Raw genomic sequence first — 24,217 nt, 5'->3', positions numbered from 1 at the left:
TCTGGCAAGTTTGGCGGATTTGCCTCCTTCATTTTCATTTTGCAGTGTTTGGTGGGGCAATGTGAGCGAAAGTCATTCTAAAGCCGAGGATAAAGGACGGGTAATGGCTGAATAGTCTATGCGGACCACTTGAACGCCATGGGAAAAGGAAATGATTGAAGAGGCCGGTTATTGGATGGTTTTGAGGAAATGACACATAGTGATGCTAAATGTAAAGAAACCGAAAATCTATCTCCCACTGATTCATCCTTTCACATACATACCAAATTGATATTTTAAAGTAATAATCAAAATAAACAGACAATACATGAAAAGGCTAGTTGCCAGTTGCTTTAAAGGCTAGTTGCCTCTCTAAGCGGACCCTCCGCATCCTAACTCTTCTGTTAATCCACTTAATGCTACTAGGCTGTCTAAATTTTCTTATTTAAGTTCGTTTGATGATTATGATATCTCTAGTCTAATTTAATAAATAATTGAAATCTCTAATCTACCTACCATGCTTTATTAAGTACCTGCACTTGTAAATGTAATTTAAAATTTAACGTGTTTCAAGTTGTTTTTGACTTTGACCTATATTTAATATATATTAGTTCGTCCCAGGTGACACCTTCAAGTGACTAAAATGCTTCACTTTGAAGTTAGTTTCCTAGCTGATTTTTAAATTACATAGGGTATATGCTTCAACTACGCTCACACGTTTCCACTATGTCGCACCACAAAAATACGTATGGTTATGTTACAATAGAAGCACGCCACAGTGGAAATCCCGAGTCATAGTTCAAACACTTATCCCAAATCAAAATGAAGCACATATAAGATTAGTTGCAATACCATGTACAAAAATGGTGTTTAACATTGTTCCCTGAGTAATACCTCAATGAAAACAACAACGAAAGCTTGTCACGCAAGTAGAAGGAGCACTGTTGGGCACTTTCTGAAATATTACAATAGTTTAATTCCCTTGCAAGCCCAAATAAATCTATCTGCGTAAAAATAAATAAAATAAGAGTGATTTGCGGCAAAACCCGCCAGTATCGCACCCATCGTCAGTACCTATACGTAAGCGTACTACAACGCGGCTTTCAAATAAAGGAGTAACACGTGTGATACTATCACTTCAGGCTAGAACTTTGGTTCTCTTATGCAATGGTTCATCAGAGAGGGGAAGCTCAGTAATCCTCATCGCATGCTCATGACGCTATTCTGTCACGGCATGAGCCAACGATGCTGGACCTAAACCAACCTTCTCCAACGCAGCACTATAAAGCATAAGATTAGACCCGCCCACCAACGTTAAAGGTTAAAAAAAACTAGCCAAGGGGAGGGAAGTTTGGCGGATTTGCCTCCTTCGGCACAAAAACAACATCGTTGGCTTCGTATCACTCCATCACCGGTTTCGCGTAATGGCACGATGTCAGATCCGGCCAAAACAGAGTGTCACCTTCGTGGGACCAAAGGAAGGACAGCAGGCGCTTCTGGAGGCATTCTTTTTTTATATATTTGATTGTTAATGGTGCCGGTCGTTATGCACGGCTTGCTGAATTTGCCGCTCCCACAGATCGCCTGCCACACTAAGTACTTCTTGGCAAATTTGTCCACCTTCTTCTTCCGGAACTTGTCCGGAACATCCGGGGGACTTGCCTACAAAAAACTCCAGGCCGGAGATCTGCTTGGCGTCCGCTTTAATGTACGTCTCGTCGTCCATTACGATGCATTTCGGCTACACCAACCACTCGCGCTACAGCTTCCTGGCGCGGGATTTGGCCACCGTATTCTGTTTACCGGTTCGGTTAGGCACCTTCCTTACCTTTAAAACATAAAGTCCGGCCCGCTTTTTCTGCTGGACGAACCAGACGGATTAATTGACCTTCTAGGCCACGTCCCGAATCGAAAGGTTTGGATTGCGCTTGAAGTAATCCCTCACCTTCCTTGTGTTTACGGGGTCGGACGTCTTCGCTTTTCTTCCACTGCCAGCTCGCCGTTGAGTTGTCTGAGTCTCCTTGAACAATTCTACCACAAGAGACACGGTCGAATTGTCGATTCCAAACTGTTCCCACCTGTGGGACTGGCCTGGATTTTCCACGACCGCTCCCATAATTTTTTGTCGAAGCACTTCTTGCTTGGAATTCATCTCGATAACCACTTGACAGATTGTGACGAGATTTTGCACTTGTAAACATTACACTCTAAACTAGACTAAATTGGTGCAATAAAAAGTTATACACAAAAGAAAGTTTTGCATTTTTTTCGAGTACAATTTTTATGCATGAAAACTATAAAAAATTATTAGCGGAAAATAAGATCAAATGTTGTTCTAATAGTTGATGTTGTACAATTTTGGTCAATTTTAAAGTGTCCATTGTGTTCATTTCATAAATTGAAAGATCTTAAAAATTTACTTTTTTTGTTATTGAATTATTCAACAGATTTTTTCTTTTATTTCTGACGAAATGTTTTAATTTTTTTCAGTGTGTATTATTTCTGAAAAAAAAAACAATTAATTTTCCTACAACTTTGCCTCAGACGCCATTTCGATTAGATGAGCCGTTTTCATGCTATGATTTATTGAAAAAAACTAATACGCTATTTTCAAAAATTGGCCATGAGGCAAAATGTTCGAATTCCTGCACAACATGGTTCATTGCCTCAATGCGAACAATGAACATTTATGTGAAGTTGTATGGAATTCGGAGAGGTCAGTTGGCGTGGAACTGGTCAATTGAGATGCCACGTCATCGATCTTAATTGGAAATGCAAGTTAAATCCTTCAAGATCTTAATGTAAAGTTGTCATTTTTTTTACGGAGATGAACTACACAGCAAAAAAATAATTTTGATATCACATCAAAGTGGATGCACTACAATCATGTCGAAAATTTCATGTAATTTTTATGACCACATAAATAAACAAATGCAGTAAAAGCAGCGTAATGTCAGTTCATGCATTGTATTAATGATAATTTTGTCCTTTTTAGCAAGTAATATTACACCATATTTTCGACATGATTGTAGTGCATCCACTTTGACGTGATATCAAAATTATTTTTTTGCTGTGTAGCCTACGGCTAAAACTCATCTAAACAAAGTGTCACATTGCGTGACCGTCGTTGTTCACGCCGTAACGGTCGTTGTGGTTTTTAGTGATATGAGGGACTTGGATACATCTTTTGCTTACTGAACAGATTTTTTTTTACTGCTTCTCTTTCTAAACACGATCACATTTTCAAGTCGAAGAAAAGAAAATCGCTACCAATAGAACTCGGTCGAAACTATGCGGAAAAAAGTAAAAAAATAAAATATGACGTATGGGTCGACAATATAGTTTAGTGCTGCTTTCATTTTAATAGCTTTATTCGCTGGGCTTAAACGATCGTCGGTCGCAGCGGTTTGCTGTGATATAAAGGGCTCGGCGACCTAATGGCTACTATTTTTGCTTTCTGAGCTGAGAATCGTGGGTTCAATCCCACTGAGTTATAGCGTCGAATTGTTGGCTAATCAAGCATTAAAAGATTGTATCACTTTCCAAACGACCATCCAGTGACAGTCATGGAGATGCAGGGGAATACTTGGTCTCTACTAACAACGGTTGTCGAACTAACAATCCTTTCCCTGGTCAATTGCGGAGTAGCAAGTACGAATTGTCATCATGCATTCATGCTCATGGGGATTTTTTAAAACTACACAGGTTTGAGTCAAACGTTTTCAGAATGCTAGGAAATTTCGCCCACAGGTATAGTTTATGATCATATGAACGGAACAAAAATTCAAAAAATGTGAGTTGACTTTAGTTACAGTTTTCGGATTTTCCCGGACATCACGAACTTTGAAAATTCAGCAAACCAAATATAATATAAACTGAAAAATGTTTTCCACGAAAATTTTCACGATGGACGAAAATCACAAATGACCTTATGTCTGAGTATCATCCCTCACCCCTCATTTCCTCTCCACCATTCAAAGCTTGAGTCAAGGCAGCGCTACTATATCTTGTATCGATTTCCAAGGTTCAATACCATCTGCATTTATCATCGTCTGCCTTCCAGTGGGAGTATGGTTCTCAAGACATATCCTCTGGCTCCCTTTTCTTCATGCGTGAGACCCTCGTATTTAACATTGAGGTATACTGAACATCGTGATCCAATGAACTTATTCTGATGGTTCTTAGACCCACAACATGCTAAGCAGGAAAATTTTAAAAAGCGTGAGACGTGAACGACGATGGAAAAATGCAGCCACAATTCGAACTCATTTGAGTCAAATTTTCAGCCAGGTTTTATCAAATTTGGAGAATCACCAAATAAATCATAGAGAAGTTTGTGACCATGACATAAGCTTTCCACGTAACGTAGCACGCTTCCAGTTCTCCGGGAAATTCCAACCTTGACCGGGACAGATGACAGTTGTCATGTCCCATTAATGAGTTCACCAAAACGTCATAAAAAAAAGCAAATTGTCTCTCGATTGATTGGTTTCCTGCTTCAGCATAATTAAGCGGCACATGATGGCTCTAGCCAGAGCCAACAGGCCGGGTTACCCGGATAAAATTGCTTTCGCACCCTTGCTTCCGTCATCAGCACCACTGCACGGCCAATCATCAGCCAATTGGTGCGAGGTGAAAAAAAGACTCATTATTTCTCCTTATGATGGGTCACGTCACTCACAGCGCCGAAACACCATCTATGCATGAAAATCCGCATCTTGCACGGTCATCTTGCCGAGAGGAGTCTTTCTGGGTCAACGAGCTCGCATTGTCTGGCAGTTGTGCGGTGGCAGTAACACACAGAACTGGAGCAAACAGTTGACCTCTCTATCCTTCTCGGACGCTGCAAGAAGGGCAGTGAAACTACAATCTGCATCTCGAAACGTTTATCATCATCGCGTACCTTTTGCCATGGAGTAGAGGGGGAGGGAGGAGAAGGTTGATATTTGCATACAAATCCCATTTGTCCCGGTTCGAGAAAGAGCAGGCGGAAGGCTCCATATGAGCATCATCAAGGGCTGCGGAGGAGAGAAGGTGAAGAACAAAAGCCCAAGCCATCGTCGTGTGAGCATCTCATAATCCGCCTACGTGCACAACCATCCAAGACCGTTTTGTAGCCTCGTTAGGTCGGGACGGATCGTCGTCGTCGTCGTCGAGGTCGAAATGTGCCACGGCTCGAGTTAAGCAAAGATGATTATCAAACGCCATAAACAGTTTGTTTTAAGTCGTTTTTCGTATTTTCGCTGAAGTTCTTTGCAGCGTACCAACTCCAGTGCTCGGAGTGCTTGTTTTACGTAATTGTAACGGAGAAGCGTGTTCTGGCGATGAGGTTTTGAACCTGTTCCGGGGACGGGCGGTGGTGGTTGATCTAATTTTGTTCCGGGGCATCATTAGGAGCGGGTGGATTAGCTTAACTGGGTCAGGGTTGCGCTTGTTGTTGACGCAAGGTTTCTGGGTCATGGCGGGAAATTGGGTTGGTAAGCAAAGCGTTCATCGCACGAAAGGGCGGATCAGACTAGCTATTCATGCCTCGAGTTTTCAGGCGCTAGGTTGGCTTTTAAGTGAAAGTATGTGTTTATTATGTTTTCATATTTCGTATGGTATGAAACTGGGTTGATAGCTTTGAAATAAAGATTCAACGAGCAAGACCTTGGAAAAGATCACGACATTATTCAATCTACTTGATCTATGTACGTTAAGCTAGGTTGATATTTTAAAATGTTATGAATTGATCAGTTTGGGGTTTAAAACCATCGTTTCAAAAGTGGTAGCTCATAAAACTTCCAACAAGTAAAGATAACAAGTTCATTGGACAGCAGGTCTGTCATCAAAGCCGTAAAGGCCCGAACTCAATACCAGTGGAAGCGATCTGAGCAAGCCTACCTGACGGATATAAAACTAGTTGTACCGAATTTGTTCTTGGAATATGTATCAAGCATACAGCGACAAGATTGAATCAAAAGCTTCTCCAGTAAGCCCAAGAAACAGTTTCTGGTCCATTGTTTGATCAAAAAAGATAGTCATTTATTACAACGCAAAAAAATACTCTTACTAACATTGCTGGTCATTCACCAGCCAAAAGACCTTGCTCTACAAAGTACCAATATTATCGCTCTCGCTAATAGCAAACGGGCATTGTAAGTCTTATTATAAGCAGCCACCGAGTCCATTGAACGGAAATCACCCTTTATCGATCTATTTATCTCTCAACGGCTTCCAACACAAATCCCTGTCATACTATCTCCCGCATCATTACCTTCCGACCACCTCCAACTGTAAAGTTATCTCGAAACCACACTCAATGAAAGTCAATTTGCGACCACAATAAAATGTGCCTATTCACTAAATTCAATTACTGGCTTCAGCCCAAGGAATCAATGTGCTAGTTCTCCATTCACGTCTAGTCATGATAACTATTGTATGCCCAGGAAGGGTATATGTGAAGTGGGAATTGAAAGAAATTACCGATACCTGTTGCTTGTTACGCTCTCCTGTACATCTAGGAGAAAATTGGATAGAAATTCGATCAGTTATTGATGATCTTCCTCTCTTTTTTTTTCAGATATTGACGAATGCCAAGATCCCGCGATCGCCGCTCGATGCGTCGAGAACGCAGAATGCTGCAACTTACCAGCGCATTTTGTGTGTAAATGTAAGCCAGGATTCGAGGGCGACGGAGAGGAACGGTGTACAGGTAAGTCCCAACACGATCTTCACCTTTCAGCTCAGCACCAGCAGCAGTAGCAGGGGAAGCTTCGGAACAATATCTGAACCGTGACCTCTGAATGTAGGCAAACAAATTGCATCGGCTGTATCAATTTCACATAATGGGCCCATTACTCATTTGGTGCATCGTACACCAAAGGGACCCATAAATTTCTCCCGCAGCGGTACTTCTAGTATGACATTGTCACCCGACACACCGTTATCTAATGGCGATAATCTGTTGTTAACCCATCGAAAGAAACAGCACTTCCTGGCCATTTTCCTAACGGCCCTATCCAACGGTCGTAAACCGTGAATAGAAGTTATTAAATTTCAACACCTTTCGACGAACCGAAAGAAATTTATGATCCTGTCCGCGGACGACATCTTATGATCTTGTGCCCGCGCTAAGAGTTCCATTGTTCTTTATCGGTAGGCAGCGATCAACACGGAGAGCGGTACTGTTCGTCCCTTTCGCATTATTGCTATCAGCGATGATTTTTCACTGTCATACGGGGGAGGGGACATCAGAACGAACGAGGCATTGTTATCAACAGGAACAACCGTTCGTACCAACAATAATTCCCATTGTTCTTCTCTAGTCAACGGGCGGAATCGATTCTTGACCAGCATTAACCAGAGGGAGATTTGGTGATCAACAATGAGCTTCTCCAACGGAGCGGCGGCACGGAATTCAAGGTCATCTGACCATGATTGCACCCGAAGGATAAGGGAGGCTTGCGTGCGTGCAATTTTCTTCAGATTTCAATTTATTCAATCTTGATTGAACAAGATAAATATCGGTTCTGGGTTGGGAGGAGTCACCGGGATGATTGCCATCTCACGTCCGTATGCGGGCAAATATAGGAGAGATGATCTGTAAATTAATTCTTCGGCAGTTTGAAAGGGAAACGCAATAATTGTAAGGTGAGGACTGGATAAAAAATAAGCTGTCTAGAAAAGGGATCAAATAAGTAGCCGTTCGTTTTTATAATTCATTCATCATTCAAAATACCGCATATAAAATTAGTGGCTTATCGTATGACTCGAATCAAATTAGACTATTGAAATTCTTTCAACAGCTTTCAAATTACATTCCCATGCAATATTCCAAGTTTTATCGATAATTTGAAAACATTTTTCAATTTTAAATCATCAATAGCTTGTTAATTATTTAGAAAAGTCTAAATTACTGACAATACCTTTATTAAAAGTGTTTTAGACCTTACAAGTCATTTTTCATTGTGATTATTTACTTTTATTTACTTCCACCTTGAATATTCCCTCCAATCATTCTCCGAAGCCGATATTCAACGGCAAAAAAAAACAAAGTAAGGCAGAAGGAGCTTGATTTTCAAACACAATGGGGAACTGATACAGAATCTAAAAGCTCAATTTACTTTGCTGCATCTTCAAAATTTCAAAACTTTCAAACTTCATTCATGAGTTCGCATCCAAATGAAAATTAAGCATATTGTCCGGCCATTTTGCACAGAGATGGCGCTGTTTCGCTGGTATGAAGTGATAAAAATCCCCATATAGAATTTGAGAGAAGTGGGAATAATTCACTTTCGGTGCATATTCATTTAAAACAAAAGTAAACGACAACCTAAATAAATTAGTCAGGGACTTTGTCGTTCACTTTTTCCCAGGAAATTATTGTTAAACAAGCTACAATTAAATAAAAATTAATTTTCCCCATACATTTTACCTGCTTTACTACCAGTCTCCAGAGAGCCAAAAAATTCAAATTTGAGAGAGAAAATTCTCTCTCACGAGCTCAATCTCTCAAGATGCCATGTATTTTGATGACATTTGATTTGTGATTTCCCTTTCACAGATTACAAAATAGAGTACCTGTCACTACAAAACATGTCTGGTACCTCTATATATGCATTGAGATTAACATTTGAAGTCCCTCCTTTTTTGCATATTCTGCACAAAAGATATTTTCTTCCATGTCCCATAGATAAAAATCGGCGGGAAATTCTGTGAGGGGTGAGCTATTTAGTGTGCAGAACGTGTAAAAAAGGAGGGACTTCGAATATTAATCTAAATGCATATATAGAGGTACCAGACATATTTTGCACTGCACTGTCCTCTGTGAACAATTAACGTAAAACAGATTATGAGTAGTTTTTGATAGATGTCACCGCAAACAACAGGAATGCAGAAGCTTGACAAAATGGCCTGATTTGAAATCGATTAATCTGGTGAAGCGAAATCGATATTTTGAACCACTCTAACATGCATGCTAAAGTCTTGATGTATCTGCTTCTTAGTGGAGACATATTTCGAATTCTAAATCTTCATTTTTATAAAAAAAAATAATGAAAAATGCAATCTTTTGACCAATTTAAAACCATGAAATCGTAGAACAAGAGCTTTTGTACTATAACTAATCATGTATTTATTACGTCATGCGTGATTTTAACGATTTACGAGATACTATACGTCAAATAGCAGACTTACAGTGGTCGTTTTATACTATAGATGAGAAGATCAAAGTATAGAGTTGATAGTTCCGTTATAGTGCGGCAGTGTGAAAATTGTATATAGTAAGTAGTTTTCCTTTGATTTGTTTTACGTCTATCTTGTTTTCCGTGCTAAGCACCAGTGATACCGACGCCAGGAAGGCAGCCCCCACACCTGGACCCTACCTATCGACCCATCAACTCATGAACCGGGGACCAACGGCTTTACTTCCCTTCCGAAGGAAGGCGTGATCGCTGATGTTATGCCTCAGCACATCCAGGCGGTGCCGACTGGGATTGAACCCAGACCTGCTGGGGTGAGAGGCAATCACGCTTACCATTACACCACCGGCCCCGCTTGTATATAGAAAGTACACGGTGAATGAAAACGACTCAAATTTGAGTTTAGTTCACTAATAATCGCCAAAAGTACCGTTTTCCTAATAATCGCCAAAAGTACCGTTTTTGTTTTCCCGAATTTGAGAAAAGTAAAGATTGGATTCACTCAGTCTACTGGTACTACTCCGAGACTGAATAAAATTTTCGTCAATTTCCTCATTTTCCGGCAGATTTTTTAGGTTTTCCACAGGAAACCATGAGACAAATATACTCATCGCTGAGTTACTGCACTTTTGGCGATTATGAGTGAACTAAACTCAAATTTGAGTCGTTCTCATTCGCCGTGTAGAAAGCGAGCAAAGGCCAATTTTGAGGAAGGCACGAAACGGGTAGAGCAAATGCTTACGTCAGATGGCGACTTGAGTGTGAAACAATCGATAGAACTGTTTCCACACTTCGGAGATACATGAGCAAATAAGCGACCATCGCTTTTCCCAGTGGTGGGAGGGGGGGAGGACCCCTCACCATCCCTCATCAACGAATGAGTTTCGTAAAGGAAATGCCCTTTGCTCGCTTTCTACATTATATATACAATTTTCACACTGCCGCACTATAACGGAGCTATCAACTATACTTTTCGTTCCCTCATCTATCATATAAAATGTCCTGTCTATTATTTGCATTTCCAACTAAGAACTATTGGTAAAAATTTTGAACTTTCTGCTAGTGCGTTTTTTCTACGTACGTAATTCATACACAGGAAACAATAGTCGAGACATTCTTAATTGTTTTCTGTGCAAAAATTACATGAAATAATCATAAAAATATGACCAAAAGTTGATGCTCTACACTCTAAGAAATAATTACCGTATTCGGTAATTTTTTACCGAACATCCAACAACTGAACGTTCGGTAATCAGGTCAAAATCAGTACCGAACGTTCGGTTAACATATTTTTTCATGAACTGTCAAAATAACTGAACGCTTCGGTGATTTTTTATTGAACTGTTCCGTGAATCAAAAGTTTTGATTTTTGCATTTTCCTGCTTTTTGTTAATTTGAAATAAAATATCTTTAAAATAATATTACTCTGTTTTATTAATAGTATAATTTGTATAGAGTGGCCTTTCCACAGTTGACTATTCATGTGGAGATGTCGTACGGAAATTGATCCCAGCATAAAAAGCACAAGCAATCGCTGGTAGTATCTGAAAAACAATCGCAATTATCAAATAAATATTCTTTGTGAAAAATGTGCTACTGTATTTGGATGCATACTTGGTTCATATCGGTGTTTTCTCTGGATTTCCCTGGAATTTTCCGGTCCACAGAATTTGCAGGTCACTGTACTGTTTGCTTCTACACTTGATACATGAACAAAATCACCCAACAAACAATTTGAGCGGATTAGAAGCTAAATCTGCAATGTTTTAGCTGAAAAGGCATATTTTTGCCTGAATAATCTCTTATTTATCATTCAATGTTTATATGGTATTCCCTTACCTGATTGTGTTGTGCAAGAATGAGCTTTTATTCGTGAGAAATCATCAATTCAAATCGTTGTTAACAAGAGCAGATGCGCCCCAATCGCGGATCACTCCGGATTTAAAATTTCGTTTCCAGCATTTGTGGGAACAGGAATAAAAATTATCAAAGAAGGTAAAATCATCAAATTTCCTTTTTCAGAGATGAAAAGATCCTACAAATGTAAACGATTGAAGATGAAAAAGCATAAAACATGTCAAGTGCAAATTTTATCCTCACTTGCGCAACGCATTTTTCCGTTTGTGGAATGAAGTGTATTTAAAAAGTTTGATCCGTTTTCCTTAATATTATAGTGCGGAATGTCCCAATTTCAGATGCTGTGGCATATTAAATTACATTTACTGATTTTTACTACGTTCCAAAGGATGGGATGCCGAGTCTAGGAAGTTCAAATTCAGTTTCGGATGAAATTATTTCAGTTCCGTACGAGTCGTTTTGAACTTGGTTTAGTCAAGTCGTTACATTACAATTTAATTAAAATATATGCTACAAAAATCTTGCATGTTACTATGACATCACCATTCCCCCTGCAGCAATGTATGGCAGAACACAATTGAAAAATTCCTGTTCTCACTAAACATTAGCATCAGATCGGAATAACAAACTCACAATGCGTATAATTTCCAATCATAAAATCAAACATCTTCCTCTGTTTCATCCTGATCGTCGACTCGTGCTGCTCAGAGTCGAGTCTAGACGGCATCCTGAACTGAAGGTGCACCATCTTTCTGTTTGAATAAACACAAAAGAATCCGTGAGCAAGCAAAACGACACACCACACCATGTCCCCTTTCACCCGAGCCCAATGCTGCCATAATAACAGCAAACTGATGTAAAAACGCAATTATACACATTCGCAATATTTATGCTTCATTTTATGCACTTGATGTTTGTTTTCTCCTCCGGTGCATGATTATGCATTTGCATCCTATTCTTAGAACTCATCCTGGCAATTGTTGTTGGCTACCTAAGTACTGATGTGCCGCCACGCCGCTGCGGTTCGAAGAAATCAACAAACCCAATCACAAAGAATCACGTTCTTGCTGCCTACCGCGAGACCTCCTTGGAAGCGCATCGAAATCGAACCGGGAATCAATGTGTAAAGATATTACGATCGTTCAGTACCTCCTGCTACCTACCTACCTGTTGTCCATTCAGAATAATAATTCAATTTAGCGTGTCGTATTGCCCGTTTCGCATGTCATAATGCTGTCTTCGTTTCTTCTTTTTCTTCTTCTGCATGTTCTTCAGACGTCAACGAGTGTCTCGATCCACAAGCGTGTGGAGTGAACGCCGATTGTGTCAACTATCCCGGTAACTATACGTGCCTGTGTAAGGACGGCTTCTACGGTGACCCGTACAATGGGTGCACAGATATTGACGAGTGCGCCCAGCCGGGAGTTTGCGGACCAGGTGCCATATGTACGAACTTTGAGGGCGGTCATCGCTGCGACTGTCCCTCCGGGTTCGATGGGGATGCACGCTCGGCTCAGGGATGCGTCGATTTTGACGAATGTACACGCTCGCCATGCGGAAGGAATGCACTGTGTAGGAACGACGTCGGGAGCTTTCGATGCCAATGTCCCGACGGTTTTCAAGGCGATCCGATAACGGACTGTCAAGGTAATTGCGACACGATGAGTGATCGGTATAGCTCATCAAACTACATGAGACGGATTGCATTTTAGAGTTACAGTTGAGACCATGCTTCACTCTTCCACCACCACCACCCCCGAAAAGCGGTATAGTGAGCAAGAGGAAGCTAATTCACATTAACCCATATTGATGATGCCCTACGACGATTACTAACATTAACATTCATTTTCTCATTTTCATCTCGCCACGATCGCCATCACCTGCCGTCGTCACCTAAATGCTTGACGGCGCTTATTCCGGGTTCGCAAACGGATGCCTAAATTCTACTAACCATCACCAAAATGCGGCCGCCCACACAAAAAAACAAACTCACGATCACACCGACCACACTCTCACTCACACATACACACATGCGTGACACAGATATTGACGAGTGTTCAAATAACCCATGCGCCGAGGGTGCCCAGTGTACCAACACTCCCGGCGGCTTCCGGTGCAGCTGCCCGTCCGGAATGTCCGACTCGGGCGGCGAGTGCATCGACATTAACGAGTGTGCTAAGTCTAACGCTTGCGGAGAGAATGCCAAGTGCATCAACTTTCCTGGATCATACAAATGCTTGTGCCCGCAAGGATTCCAAGGACGTGGTGAACTGTTTTGCAAAAGTTAGTTTCCAAAATGCTTATTTCGATTACATTAAGTTTTACATTTGAAGACCAACGGCGACGGCTCGACTGCAGGTTCGACGATAAATAGATCAAATTGTGTCAAGAACCAATCAGTATGCCCTCGCCGATGGTCTTCCGCTTGCCACCAACACACTAATCCACCAACACCAACACACAAAACACACATTTCTCATTGTAGATGTAAACGAATGCCTTGATAATCCGTGTGGGGAAAATGCGATATGCACGGATACGGTCGGTAGCTTTGTTTGCTCATGCAAGCCAGCATACACGGGAGATCCATTTCGGGGATGTGTCGATATCGATGAGTGCACGGCGTCCGACAAACCATGCGGCAATCACGCTGTCTGCGAGAATGCCAGTCCTGGTTACACCTGCCTCTGCCCGCAGGGGTATGCGGGAAAACCGAATCCGACGATCGCCTGCGAGCAGGCCGACGTTAACATACTTTGCAGCAGCAACTTCAACTGCGCCAACAATGCCGAATGTATCGAGGGACAGTGCTTCTGTCAGGACGGCTTCGAGCCACAAGGATCCAGCTGCATAGACATTGACGAATGTAGGATGGACAGCCAAATCTGTGGACCATCTGCAGTGTGCATTAACACACCGGGTTCGTTTAGATGTGAGTGTGAAGCTGGATTCATCGGAACGCCCCCTCGGATACACTGCAAGACACCGTGTGCGGATGTCAAGTGCGGCAAAAATGCCTACTGCAAGGCAGAAGGACAAGAAGCGTTCTGCATTTGTGACGAAGGATGGACTTTCAACCCTGCCGACATTTCTGCCGGTTGTGTTGATATCAACGAGTGCGATCCTGCGCAAGGACCCAACGGGCGGTGTGGTGTTAATGCGGTTTGCTCAAATCAACCAGGTGGCTACAGCTGCCAGTGTCCTCCGGGGTACACCGGTGACGCCAAACGTCAGTGTTACGATGTAGACGAATGCTCAAAACCAAACGCCTGCGGAGAGAATGCCATCTGCAAGAATGTAGACGGTTCGCATCAATGTTCCTGTCCATCAGGTTCCATCGCCGATCCCGATCCTACTGTAAGGTGTATCACCATTGTAACCTGTACCAAAGATCACGACTGTCCAGGTAATGCCATTTGCGATGCACAAAAACGGTGCCTCTGTCCGGAACCGAACATTGGAAATGATTGTCGACATCCTTGCGAGAATTCCGCTTGCGGACCAAACTCGCATTGCATGTTGGTTAATGGAGATGCACAATGCTTATGTAGTGAAGGATTCACCGGTCAACCGGGACAGTGCGTTGATATCAACGAATGTGCCGCAAATCCCTGTCCAAGCGGAGCCGTATGCAGCAACCTTCCCGGTGGCTACACTTGTCAGTGCCCTGGAGGGAGTTCAGGTGATCCCTATTCGGGAGGTTGCTCCAAATCTGCCCTTAACACTTGCAATGAACAGAATCCATGCCCGACCGGAGAAAAATGCATTCAGGACGCTTACAGTGGAAACAGCGTTTGCATCTGCGGCCAAGGCTACAAGCGAAATGCCAAGGGCGTCTGCAAGGATATTGATGAATGCAAAGACCCGAACAAGCCGGCATGTGGCGTCAATGCAATCTGCAAGAACCTACCTGGAAGTTACGAATGTCAGTGTCCATCCGGATTCAACGGAAATCCTTTCATGTCGTGCGATGAATGTAACAGCTTGGAATGCAAATGTCCAGCGCCGTACAAGTTTATGGATGGAAATTGTGTTTTGGACAGTTGCGCACCTAATGGCAAGTGCCCTGGTGGAGCTGAGTGTATCTCAATCACCGGTGGCGTAAGCTATTGTGCTTGTCCAAAAGGTTTCCGCTCGCAGTCGGACGGTAGATGTGAAGATATTGACGAGTGTACGGAAAACCAACAAGTTTGCGGTTATGATGCCGTCTGTATGAACACCATTGGCGGTTACGAATGTAAGTGTCCGCTAGGATATTCCGGAGATCCGTACAACGGGCTTTGTGCTCTCGCACAGAAGCGGTGTTCAGCAGATCGCGAGTGCAGCGCTAACGAAAAATGCGTTCAACCAGGAGAATGCATATGTCCGCCACCATTCTACATGGATGCCTACGATGGGAACAAATGTAAGAGCCCTTGCGAAAGGTTCCCCTGTGGAATCAATGCTCGCTGTACTCCAACCGATCCTCCGCAGTGTATGTGTGAGGTCGGCTACAAAGGTGACCCATTGACCGGATGCGTGGATGAAGATGATTGTGCAAACTCACCTTGTTCTTACGGAGCGCAGTGTATCAACCAAAAGGGAGGATACAAGTGCGTTTGTCCCAAATCAATGGTGGGTGATCCATACAAGGGCGGTTGTATTCTGGAGGAAGGCTCGGTCAAAAGCCAGTGTCGTCGAAACGAAGATTGCGCTGATACCTTGGCTTGTGAGCGGGGAACGTGTGTCAGTCCCTGTGGCAGCTTGCTCTGTGGAACCAACGCCTATTGTGAGCCGGAGAAGCACGCTGCATGGTGTCGCTGTCGAGTAGGATTTGTCGAAGGTCCTAATGGTGACTGCGTGTCTCGTAAGTACTTTTAATAGTGATCAGGGGCGATAAATATTCTAAAATTCCTTCCGGTTTTCAGAATGCAGCGGCTATATGTGCGGACAAGGTGCCATGTGTATAGTTACCAACAGTGGCCCGACTTGCAAATGTTCTCCGGGAGAGGTTGGTAATCCTTTCCCAGGTGGATCTTGCAGCACTGACCAGTGTTCCTCGAACCGTCCGTGCACCGAGCCTCAAGTATGTATCAACGGTCGTTGCAAACAGAAATGCGATGGAGTCGTTTGTGGAGTTGGTGCCACTTGTGACAACGCTTCAGGGAAATGCGTTTGTGAACCGTTCTTTGTTGGTAATCCCGAAATGCTTTGTATGCCACGTAAGTTGTTCAAGTGTTGTAAGACAATCTTCCGAACGATAATCTAATAAATCTCTCTTTACAGCTATCACAACGCCTAGTTGCAGCCCAGACTGTGGTCAGAACGCTCACTGTGAGTATGGTATCGTGCAAAATAGCTGTGTTTGTAATCCGGGCACGACCGGAAACCCGTACGGAATCTGCGAGTCCAAGTCGCGGAATAGCTGCAGTCAGATGAAGTGTGGTCGAAATGGATTGTGCCGTGAAACGCTCAGCTCCGTGGAATGTATTTGTCCTACGGGCTTCGTCGGCAATCCATATGTCCAGTGTAACGACATTGACGAGTGTTCCACTAATAATATATGCGGTGAGGGAGCCGTTTGTATCAACACAGCAGGAAGCTTCGATTGTCGCTGCAAACCTGGTCATACTGGAAACCCGTTCACCATTTGTTCACCAGTGGAGAGGAATGTATGCGAGAATCCAAGAAATTGCCAGTGTGGAAAGAAAGTGCAGTGTCCTCCAGGATTTACCTGCGAACGGGGCACCTGCAAAGATCAGTGCGCCAAGATCAACTGTGGACCAAGAGCTGCTTGCGATTCCGGGAAATGTGTCTGTCCAGCCGGTTACACGGGTAACCCAAAAGATCTGCGAAGCGGATGCATTCCGGAAGGACAATGCGATAACGATGCCAACTGTCAGAATAAGGAAATCTGTTTCCAATTCGGAAAAGGAGTGCGGAAATGCGTCGATGCATGTAGTAAACTGCAATGTGGTCCAAATGCTCTCTGCGTTTCAAATGACCACAGGTCTACCTGCATCTGTGCCCACGGCTACAATGGCAATCCAGGGGATCTGACGCTGGGATGTCAAAAGGAAATCAAGCTACTGGAAGGTTGTAAGGACGATTCGGAATGTGCCGGAGGAAAAATATGCGCCCTTACAGAAACCGGGCTGCGCTCATGTGTAAATCCATGCAGTGTGGTAGAATGCGGAGTAAACGAAGTATGCAAACCAGACGGTAATAACAATCCCATCTGTCATTGTCAGGAAGGATTCTTGTGGAACCCGGTATCATCTGCTTGCGAGAAACCATCTATACCAGATTGTACCAATGATGAGGAGTGCCATCAGGTCGCTGCCTGTCGACAGGATGAACTGGGGATTCTCAAATGTACACCAGTCTGCGCGGAGTTCACATGTCCGGCCAATTCGGTTTGCGTATCCTCGAATCACCGCGGCAGCTGCCAGTGTCTGCCGAGTTATACTGGAAATCCCAACGACAGAAACGGATGTCGTCCAGAGCTACAAAACAAATGTCTTACCAGTGCGGAATGTTCTGAATCGGATGCTTGTGTCACGTACAAGGGAGCATTGTCGTGTAGACCAGCCTGCGAAAATATTCAGTGTGGTCCTCATGCTATTTGTATCAGCAACAATCATAATACCCAATGTCAATGTCCACCGGGTTCATACGCGGGTGATCCATACGATTTGACGAAAGGTTGTCAATCCGTGCCCTGCGTGTACAACAACGATTGTCCGCCAACGCAAATGTGCAACCGAATGACTCACACGTGCTACGATGTCTGTCAGGAGGATACCTGTGGAGACAATGCCGTATGTATTGCCGAGAATCATCGTTCCGTGTGTCAATGTCCTCCGGGGTACAAGGCTAACCCAATCGCTGACGTAGAATGTACACCACTAAGATCTTGTGAACCCAACCCATGTCATCCGTCTGCAACCTGCGAAGCAGCACCCGAGGGACACATCTGCAAATGCGCTGTTGGACAAGTAGGAGATCCGATGACGGGTTGCCGCCCTGAGGGTGACTGTCCGAATGGTGATCTTCAATGTCCGGAAAATACAGCATGCGTGAATGGTAAATGTGTTGATCCGTGTACTAATGCCTGTGGCGTAAACGCCCAATGTGCTGTCGTCAACCGCACACCTGTATGCAGTTGTAAGACCAAGTATGTACCGGGAGTTAGCGGTTCGGCGAGAGATGGGTGCGTGCGTCTCGTTAACGAATGTCTGAATGATCTGGATTGCGGAGGAGACGTTTGTCAAAATGGTCAATGTATGGTGGTGTGTCGCAACAACAACGATTGCTCAGGCGGAGAAAAGTGCGTCAATGGGATATGTACACAACCTTGCTCCAGCCACAGTCAGTGTAATGGCGGACAAGCTTGCATTGGCAATAGCTGTTTGATTGGATGCAGAAGCAACAAAGATTGCGACAGTTCGAAGGCTTGTATCAACAGCAAGTGCCGAGATCCATGCGAAACGGAAGGTGCTTGCGGTCCGAACTCTATCTGTAGCGTTGTAAAGCATGTGACCAGTTGTAAGTGTCCTCCAGGGTTCGAAGGAAACCCGATTCCGGAACAGGGATGCGTCAGGATGCCTTCGACTTGCACTAGTTCGGCAGAATGCGCTTCAGGACACATGTGTATTGCCAACCAGTGCAACCTACCATGCTCAGAGACCACCGGTTGTGCAGTTGGAGAAAGATGTCATAACAATATGTGTGCAAAGGTTTGCTATACCAACAATAATTGCCTACCAGGAGAGGTCTGCAATGAAGCTGGAACGTGTCAACCAGGATGCAGTACGGATTCCGATTGCCCATCGCAAAAAGCCTGCATTGCAAGCAATTGTAAGTGCATGAAGGGATTCATTGGCACTCCGTTCGGATGTTCGGATATTGATGAGTGTACAGACAGTCCCTGCCATGCAACGGCTCGATGTGAGAACATACCAGGTTCATATCGATGCAGTTGCCCTGAAGGAACCGTTGGAGATGCATACTCCAATCCAGGTTGTCGTCTGCCGAACCAATGCTACAAAAACGGTGATTGTGCGGAAAATTTGGCATGCGTTGAAGGAAAGTGTACGGATCCATGTCAGGTGACTAAATGCGGAGCAAACGCCGAATGTCACATTATCGATCACGTCGCAGAATGCCAATGTCCATCAGGTCATCTTGGCGATGCTCGAGATACTGCCGTTGGTTGTTTCCGCGTTGAATGTCTGGCCGATGATGATTGTGTGCAGGATAGACAATGCCAGGACGAAACGAACAAATGTGTCAATCCTTGCGAGTTGGTTGATTGCGGGAAGGGAGCGTGTCATATCGAGAACCACCAGGCCAGCTGTACTTGCCTGCAAGGCTACGACGTTGTCGGAGGACGATGTGAAGATGTGGACGAATGCCGTGTAAATCCATGCCACGCAAACGCAACTTGTCAGAATCAGCCCGGAAGTTACACCTGTTCCTGCCCAGAAGGTCTTGTTGGCGATCCAATCAACACCGGATGCAGGAATCCAGATGAATGTATTGCCAATACCGATTGCCCAACAACGGCAGTCTGTGAGAAGTCTCGCTGTAAGAATCCTTGTACGATTGAAAATGCTTGTGGAGAAAATGCAGTTTGCACGGCGGTTGCTCACGAAGCCGTGTGCGAATGTGCGCCGAATTCTCGAGGGGATCCGAAGGTTAGCTGCTTGAGAGTCGAATGTTCCGAGAGCAACGATTGCTCTGCTAGCCAAACCTGCATCAACTACAAGTGCGTTGAACCATGTACTCTGACGAATGCGTGCGGTCAGAACGCGAATTGCGTATCGGAAAATCATCTCGCCATATGCTCTTGTCAACCTGGAACAACCGGAAACCCACTGCTAGGATGCGTGCCATTGCAATATTGCAACAGCGATCAACAGTGCCCCGCTGGAACGAAATGTAATGCCGGAGTTTGCTGCACGTTGTGCTCGAGTGGGCGTGATTGCATCAGTGATCAACTTTGCATCCAGGGTGTATGCCAACCGACTTGCCGAACAAACTCCAGCTGTCCAGACTTCCAATTTTGTCAGAACAATATCTGTACCCAAGAGTTCAAGTGTCGTTCCGATGAGGACTGCGACATTGATGAAACTTGTGTCACAGATGCCACAGGACGCTCGGAATGTATCAACGCTTGTTCAGGACGCGTGCTGTGTGGAAGAAACGCGGAATGCTCAGCTAGAGAGCATTCGGCTGTTTGTGATTGCAAACCTGGCTACTTCCAGGACCAGTCGGGAACTTGTCGGAAAATCGAATGTCAATCGGACGACGACTGCTCAAGTGACAAAACGTGTGAGAGTAATACTTGTAAGATTGCTTGCCTTATGGGTGAACCTTGTGGGACAAATGCACTATGTTCGGCTGAAGACCACAAACAGGTGTGTTATTGTCAACCAGGTTTCACCGGTGATCCAAAGCAAGGCTGCAACCTGATTGATTTCTGTAAAGAATCTCCATGCGGTCCAAATGCCAAATGTAGAAACAGCCGAGGATCTTATCGCTGTTCCTGTCCAGCTGGCTTGGTAGGGGATCCGTATGCGATCGGCTGCAAGAAGGCGGCTGAATGTGAAACGAACACTGACTGCCCCGAGTTTGCAGAATGCTACAAATCTAACGGAGAACCAATATGTCGGGATGTCTGTGAACAGGTAGAATGTAGCCCGAACGCTGAATGTCAGCCTAAAAACCACAAAGCTGTCTGTCAATGCCGAAGTGACTATGAGGGTGATCCTACAGATCTACTGAACGGATGCAAACCTCTTTCTCTGCCATGCAAGCTAAATAATGACTGCCCGGAGAATTCGTACTGCTATGGACAAATCTGTAAACGTAAGTGTTTTTGCATGGCGTTATTCGTTGTAAACTTGATTTAATCTATTCTTTCCTCAAGTCTATGGGTTTCTTCTTATTATCGGGGTTGAACTAGGAAAAAGCTGCCGTCGTTTTCAAGTGAGTTTGTTTCAGGTCCCCAGAGTTCCACGACAAATACAAAACAATTCTTCAGACAATAGCACTCCATTCATGATTCGTTCACTGCTCAGCAATCACTTCAAAGTCAAAATCACAAACCCTCAAAACGATCCACTAATGAAATTCACAAAATTCATTCAAGCACCACCTCCGGTGTTAAACCGATTCAACCAAAACGCAGCGATCTTAACCAATTCACGTCGATCAAGCTCACCCTCGAACCCCATTTTTCACTTCTCCTAATCCAACCACATGCGAATTTTCCAATTTTTCATTTATTTTCCAGCACTATTATAGATCTGCATTGAACTGAATACTAACTTATGATTTTATTGTTCGTACTATAGCTGCTTGCACTGCCACTGAAGAGTGTAACCAGGACGAAGTCTGCTCGAAGGGTCAATGTATTAACCCGTGCCACGAACCGAACGCTTGCGGAATGAACGCCGAATGTCTGATGGGTGGGCACTTCAAGCAGTGCTCCTGCCCAGTCGGCTTTACCGGTGACGCAGCACTGGAGTGCGTAAGAAGTAAGTAGTCTATGTGAATCGTGATCGACAGATACTAACACAATTTGATTTTTGCTGCAGTTCCGATCTTATGCTCTTCCAATGCTGACTGCATCGAGGGTACCGCTTGCCATGAATCGATGTGCTTGCCACGCTGTAGCGCCGATCAGGAATGCGCACTAAACGAGAAGTGTATCGGTAACAAGTGCATGTGTAAGTATCAGCATTTGTGATTAGCTAAGGTGACAATGTATAAACATTCTTGATTTTCGTTTAACAGTGACATGCCGCTTGGACAACGACTGCTTCCTTGGACACATTTGCCTGAACGGACGATGCATCTACGGATGTCATTCGGATGACGACTGTAGTGCGAGTGAAACTTGTCGAGCCAACCAGTGCAGAGATCCGTGTCAGGAGAATCCATGCGGACCTAGTGCAGCTTGCTCGGTGGTCAACCACCGTGCTAGTTGTTCGTGTATTAACGGCATGGTTCCAAGTCCGACGGCGAAAATCGGATGTGTCCGAGCTCCGGCACTGCAGTGTACGGAGAACAGAGACTGTGCGCAAGGTACGTCATGTATCGAAAATTTGTGCCGGCCGGTATGTGCCAACGATCAGGGATGCCTGAACAACGAACGATGCGATCGAGGAACTTGCAAACCAATCTGTAGACGCGACGACGATTGTCGAAACGGTGAAGTTTGTCAGGGACAGACATGTATGGTTGGATGTAGATCAGACGCAGGATGTCCTAGCCAGCTGGCGTGTGTGAATCAACAATGCGTCGATCCTTGCTTGGAGCCAACTGCTTGCGGAACGAATGCACTGTGCTCGGTGGTTAACCATAGAAAACAGTGTTCTTGCCCACCGCCACTGATTGGGGATCCATTGACGGGATGCCGAGCAGAGCAGAGAACCTGTCAAACGAGAACCGACTGCCCGAAAGGAATGGCTTGTTATGGTAACTCGTGTATGCCAACGTGCAGAAACGATCAGAACTGTCTGGCAGATGAACGCTGTATTCGAGGTACATGTCGAACGGTGTGCAATAGCGATGCCTCGTGTACGAATGGATTGATTTGCGAAAATAGGATTTGTCAAACGGGTTGCCGGACGGATAACATCTGTTCGAACAATCAAGCCTGCATCAACAAGCAGTGTACGGATCCGTGCACGGTGCTAGGACAGTGCGGCATTTGCTCGGAATGTTCGGTAGTCAACCACGGAGTTCAGTGTAGTTGCCCGAATGGGTATCTTGGAAATCCACTGGTGTCGTGCGCACCTCCGCCGCAGAAGTGTAACTCTTACTGCTACTGTGACGAGGAAGGAATATTCTGCGCCGACAAGTGCCGACAAGCTAAGGACTGTGCATGTGGACAAACCTGTTCGCGAGGTAGATGTCGAACGAAGTGTAATCCTGGTTCGTGTCCAGCTGGACAGCTCTGTCAGAATGGAGCATGTATGGCAGGATGTCAGCGCAATGCTGATTGTCCGGGAGAACGTTCGTGCGTTAACAGGAAATGTGTGGATCCATGTGCTGGAAGTAAAGCTTGCGGAAAGAATGCCATCTGTCAGGTGGCCGACCATCAAGCACTCTGCCTGTGTCCCGATGGGTTCCAAGGAGATCCACGCGATGGCTGCGTGCAATACGAATGTCAAACGAACGAAGACTGTGAATTGGATAAGAAGTGTGTCTTAGGAAAATGTACCAATCCGTGCTTGGAAGATGGAGCATGTGGCGTCAACGCTCAGTGCCGTGTCGTTAATCGCCAGGCGCAGTGTTCGTGCACTCCTGGATTCTTCGGAAATGCACGCCAGGAGTGTCAACCGGTACAAAAGGATAGCTGCGCACAGAATCCTTGCGGCGAGAATACGATCTGTCGCGAGGATGCCAACGGATACGAGTGCACCTGCCAGCCCGGTTGCATGGGTAATCCCAAACAGGGTTGCCTGTGCGAGGCTAAACAGACGAACAAATGTCGTGATTTCCGGTGTGGAACGAACGCCATTTGTCGCGTGACGCAGCACGATGAGCCGGAATGCTACTGTCCACCATTGTACCCGGGAGGTGATCCCTACACGGAATGTAAGTGTTGGAAATAATATGGTTCAAGAAGTTGTTAATTGTTGATGTTTTGTGATTTACACAGGTACGAACGAAAGATCTGTTACCGATTGTCGAACGACCGGATGCGCCGAAGGAGAATGCGTCCGAGACGGCACTCAGTTTATCTGCCGTAATGGTGAGTGGACTCTTGAACTCCGTATTACTGATTCAGTATTTTTCTTTGTTTTGTTTAGAGTTTGTTTTCCGATTAAAAATCGACTGATCCACAATTATATTACCGCTCCAGTATAGCCAACCCCTCAGATAAAAAATAATAATTCAAAATCATATTCATCAAGTATTCAACCAGCAAACTTAAATTCCCCAAGCACGATACGATTAATCGACCATATTTGTCTAACGATTCGTTTGAATAATTCGATTAATGCCAAAGATCAATCACCTTCCCACAGTCACATTTACATTGAATTCGACCTAATTTGCCAAAATGATAGTCACTACCATCCAATCAGTTGATTTATCTCTCATGCAAAATTGATTATCGCTGGATTGTTTCTGAATTGTCACTGAAATCACCACCAGATGTTACATATATAAAGCATGTTCATACACATTTTGCACCTGTT

At 44.4% G+C, this 24,217-nt stretch overlaps 1 protein-coding gene across 21 annotated transcripts in view; it reads left to right on the top strand.

Annotated features, from left to right (window-relative positions):
• The window catches only part of dpy (dumpy), a 595,824-nt gene that overhangs the window by 481,858 nt on the left and 89,749 nt on the right, over window positions 1-24,217 (top strand). For 17 of the 21 annotated variants that reach the window (XM_065217641.1, XM_065217658.1, XM_065217661.1 and 14 more), the window contains 10 exons: window positions 6,542-6,673; window positions 12,294-12,665; window positions 13,062-13,301; window positions 13,504-15,864; window positions 15,926-16,219; window positions 16,284-20,870; window positions 21,359-21,541; window positions 21,602-21,733; window positions 21,801-23,609; window positions 23,674-23,766. In XM_065217641.1, the coding sequence (XP_065073713.1) occupies window positions 6,542-6,673; window positions 12,294-12,665; window positions 13,062-13,301; window positions 13,504-15,864; window positions 15,926-16,219; window positions 16,284-20,870; window positions 21,359-21,541; window positions 21,602-21,733; window positions 21,801-23,609; window positions 23,674-23,766 (10,203 nt within the window). The remainder of the gene's footprint in view (window positions 1-6,541; window positions 6,674-12,293; window positions 12,666-13,061; window positions 13,302-13,503; window positions 15,865-15,925; window positions 16,220-16,283; window positions 20,871-21,358; window positions 21,542-21,601; window positions 21,734-21,800; window positions 23,610-23,673; window positions 23,767-24,217) is intronic. The other 4 variants (XM_065217660.1, XM_065217644.1, XM_065217662.1 and 1 more) reach the window with 2 other exon arrangements.

The sequence above is a fragment of the Ochlerotatus camptorhynchus genome, unplaced genomic scaffold (assembly GCF_037179485.1).
Source record: "Ochlerotatus camptorhynchus isolate MF236.1 unplaced genomic scaffold, CSIRO-AGI_Acam_v1.1 ptg000078l, whole genome shotgun sequence".
Taxonomy (NCBI): domain Eukaryota; kingdom Metazoa; phylum Arthropoda; class Insecta; order Diptera; family Culicidae; genus Ochlerotatus; species Ochlerotatus camptorhynchus.
Note: the sequence above shows the minus strand (reverse complement) of the source record. Positions and strands in the feature narration are given on the sequence as shown.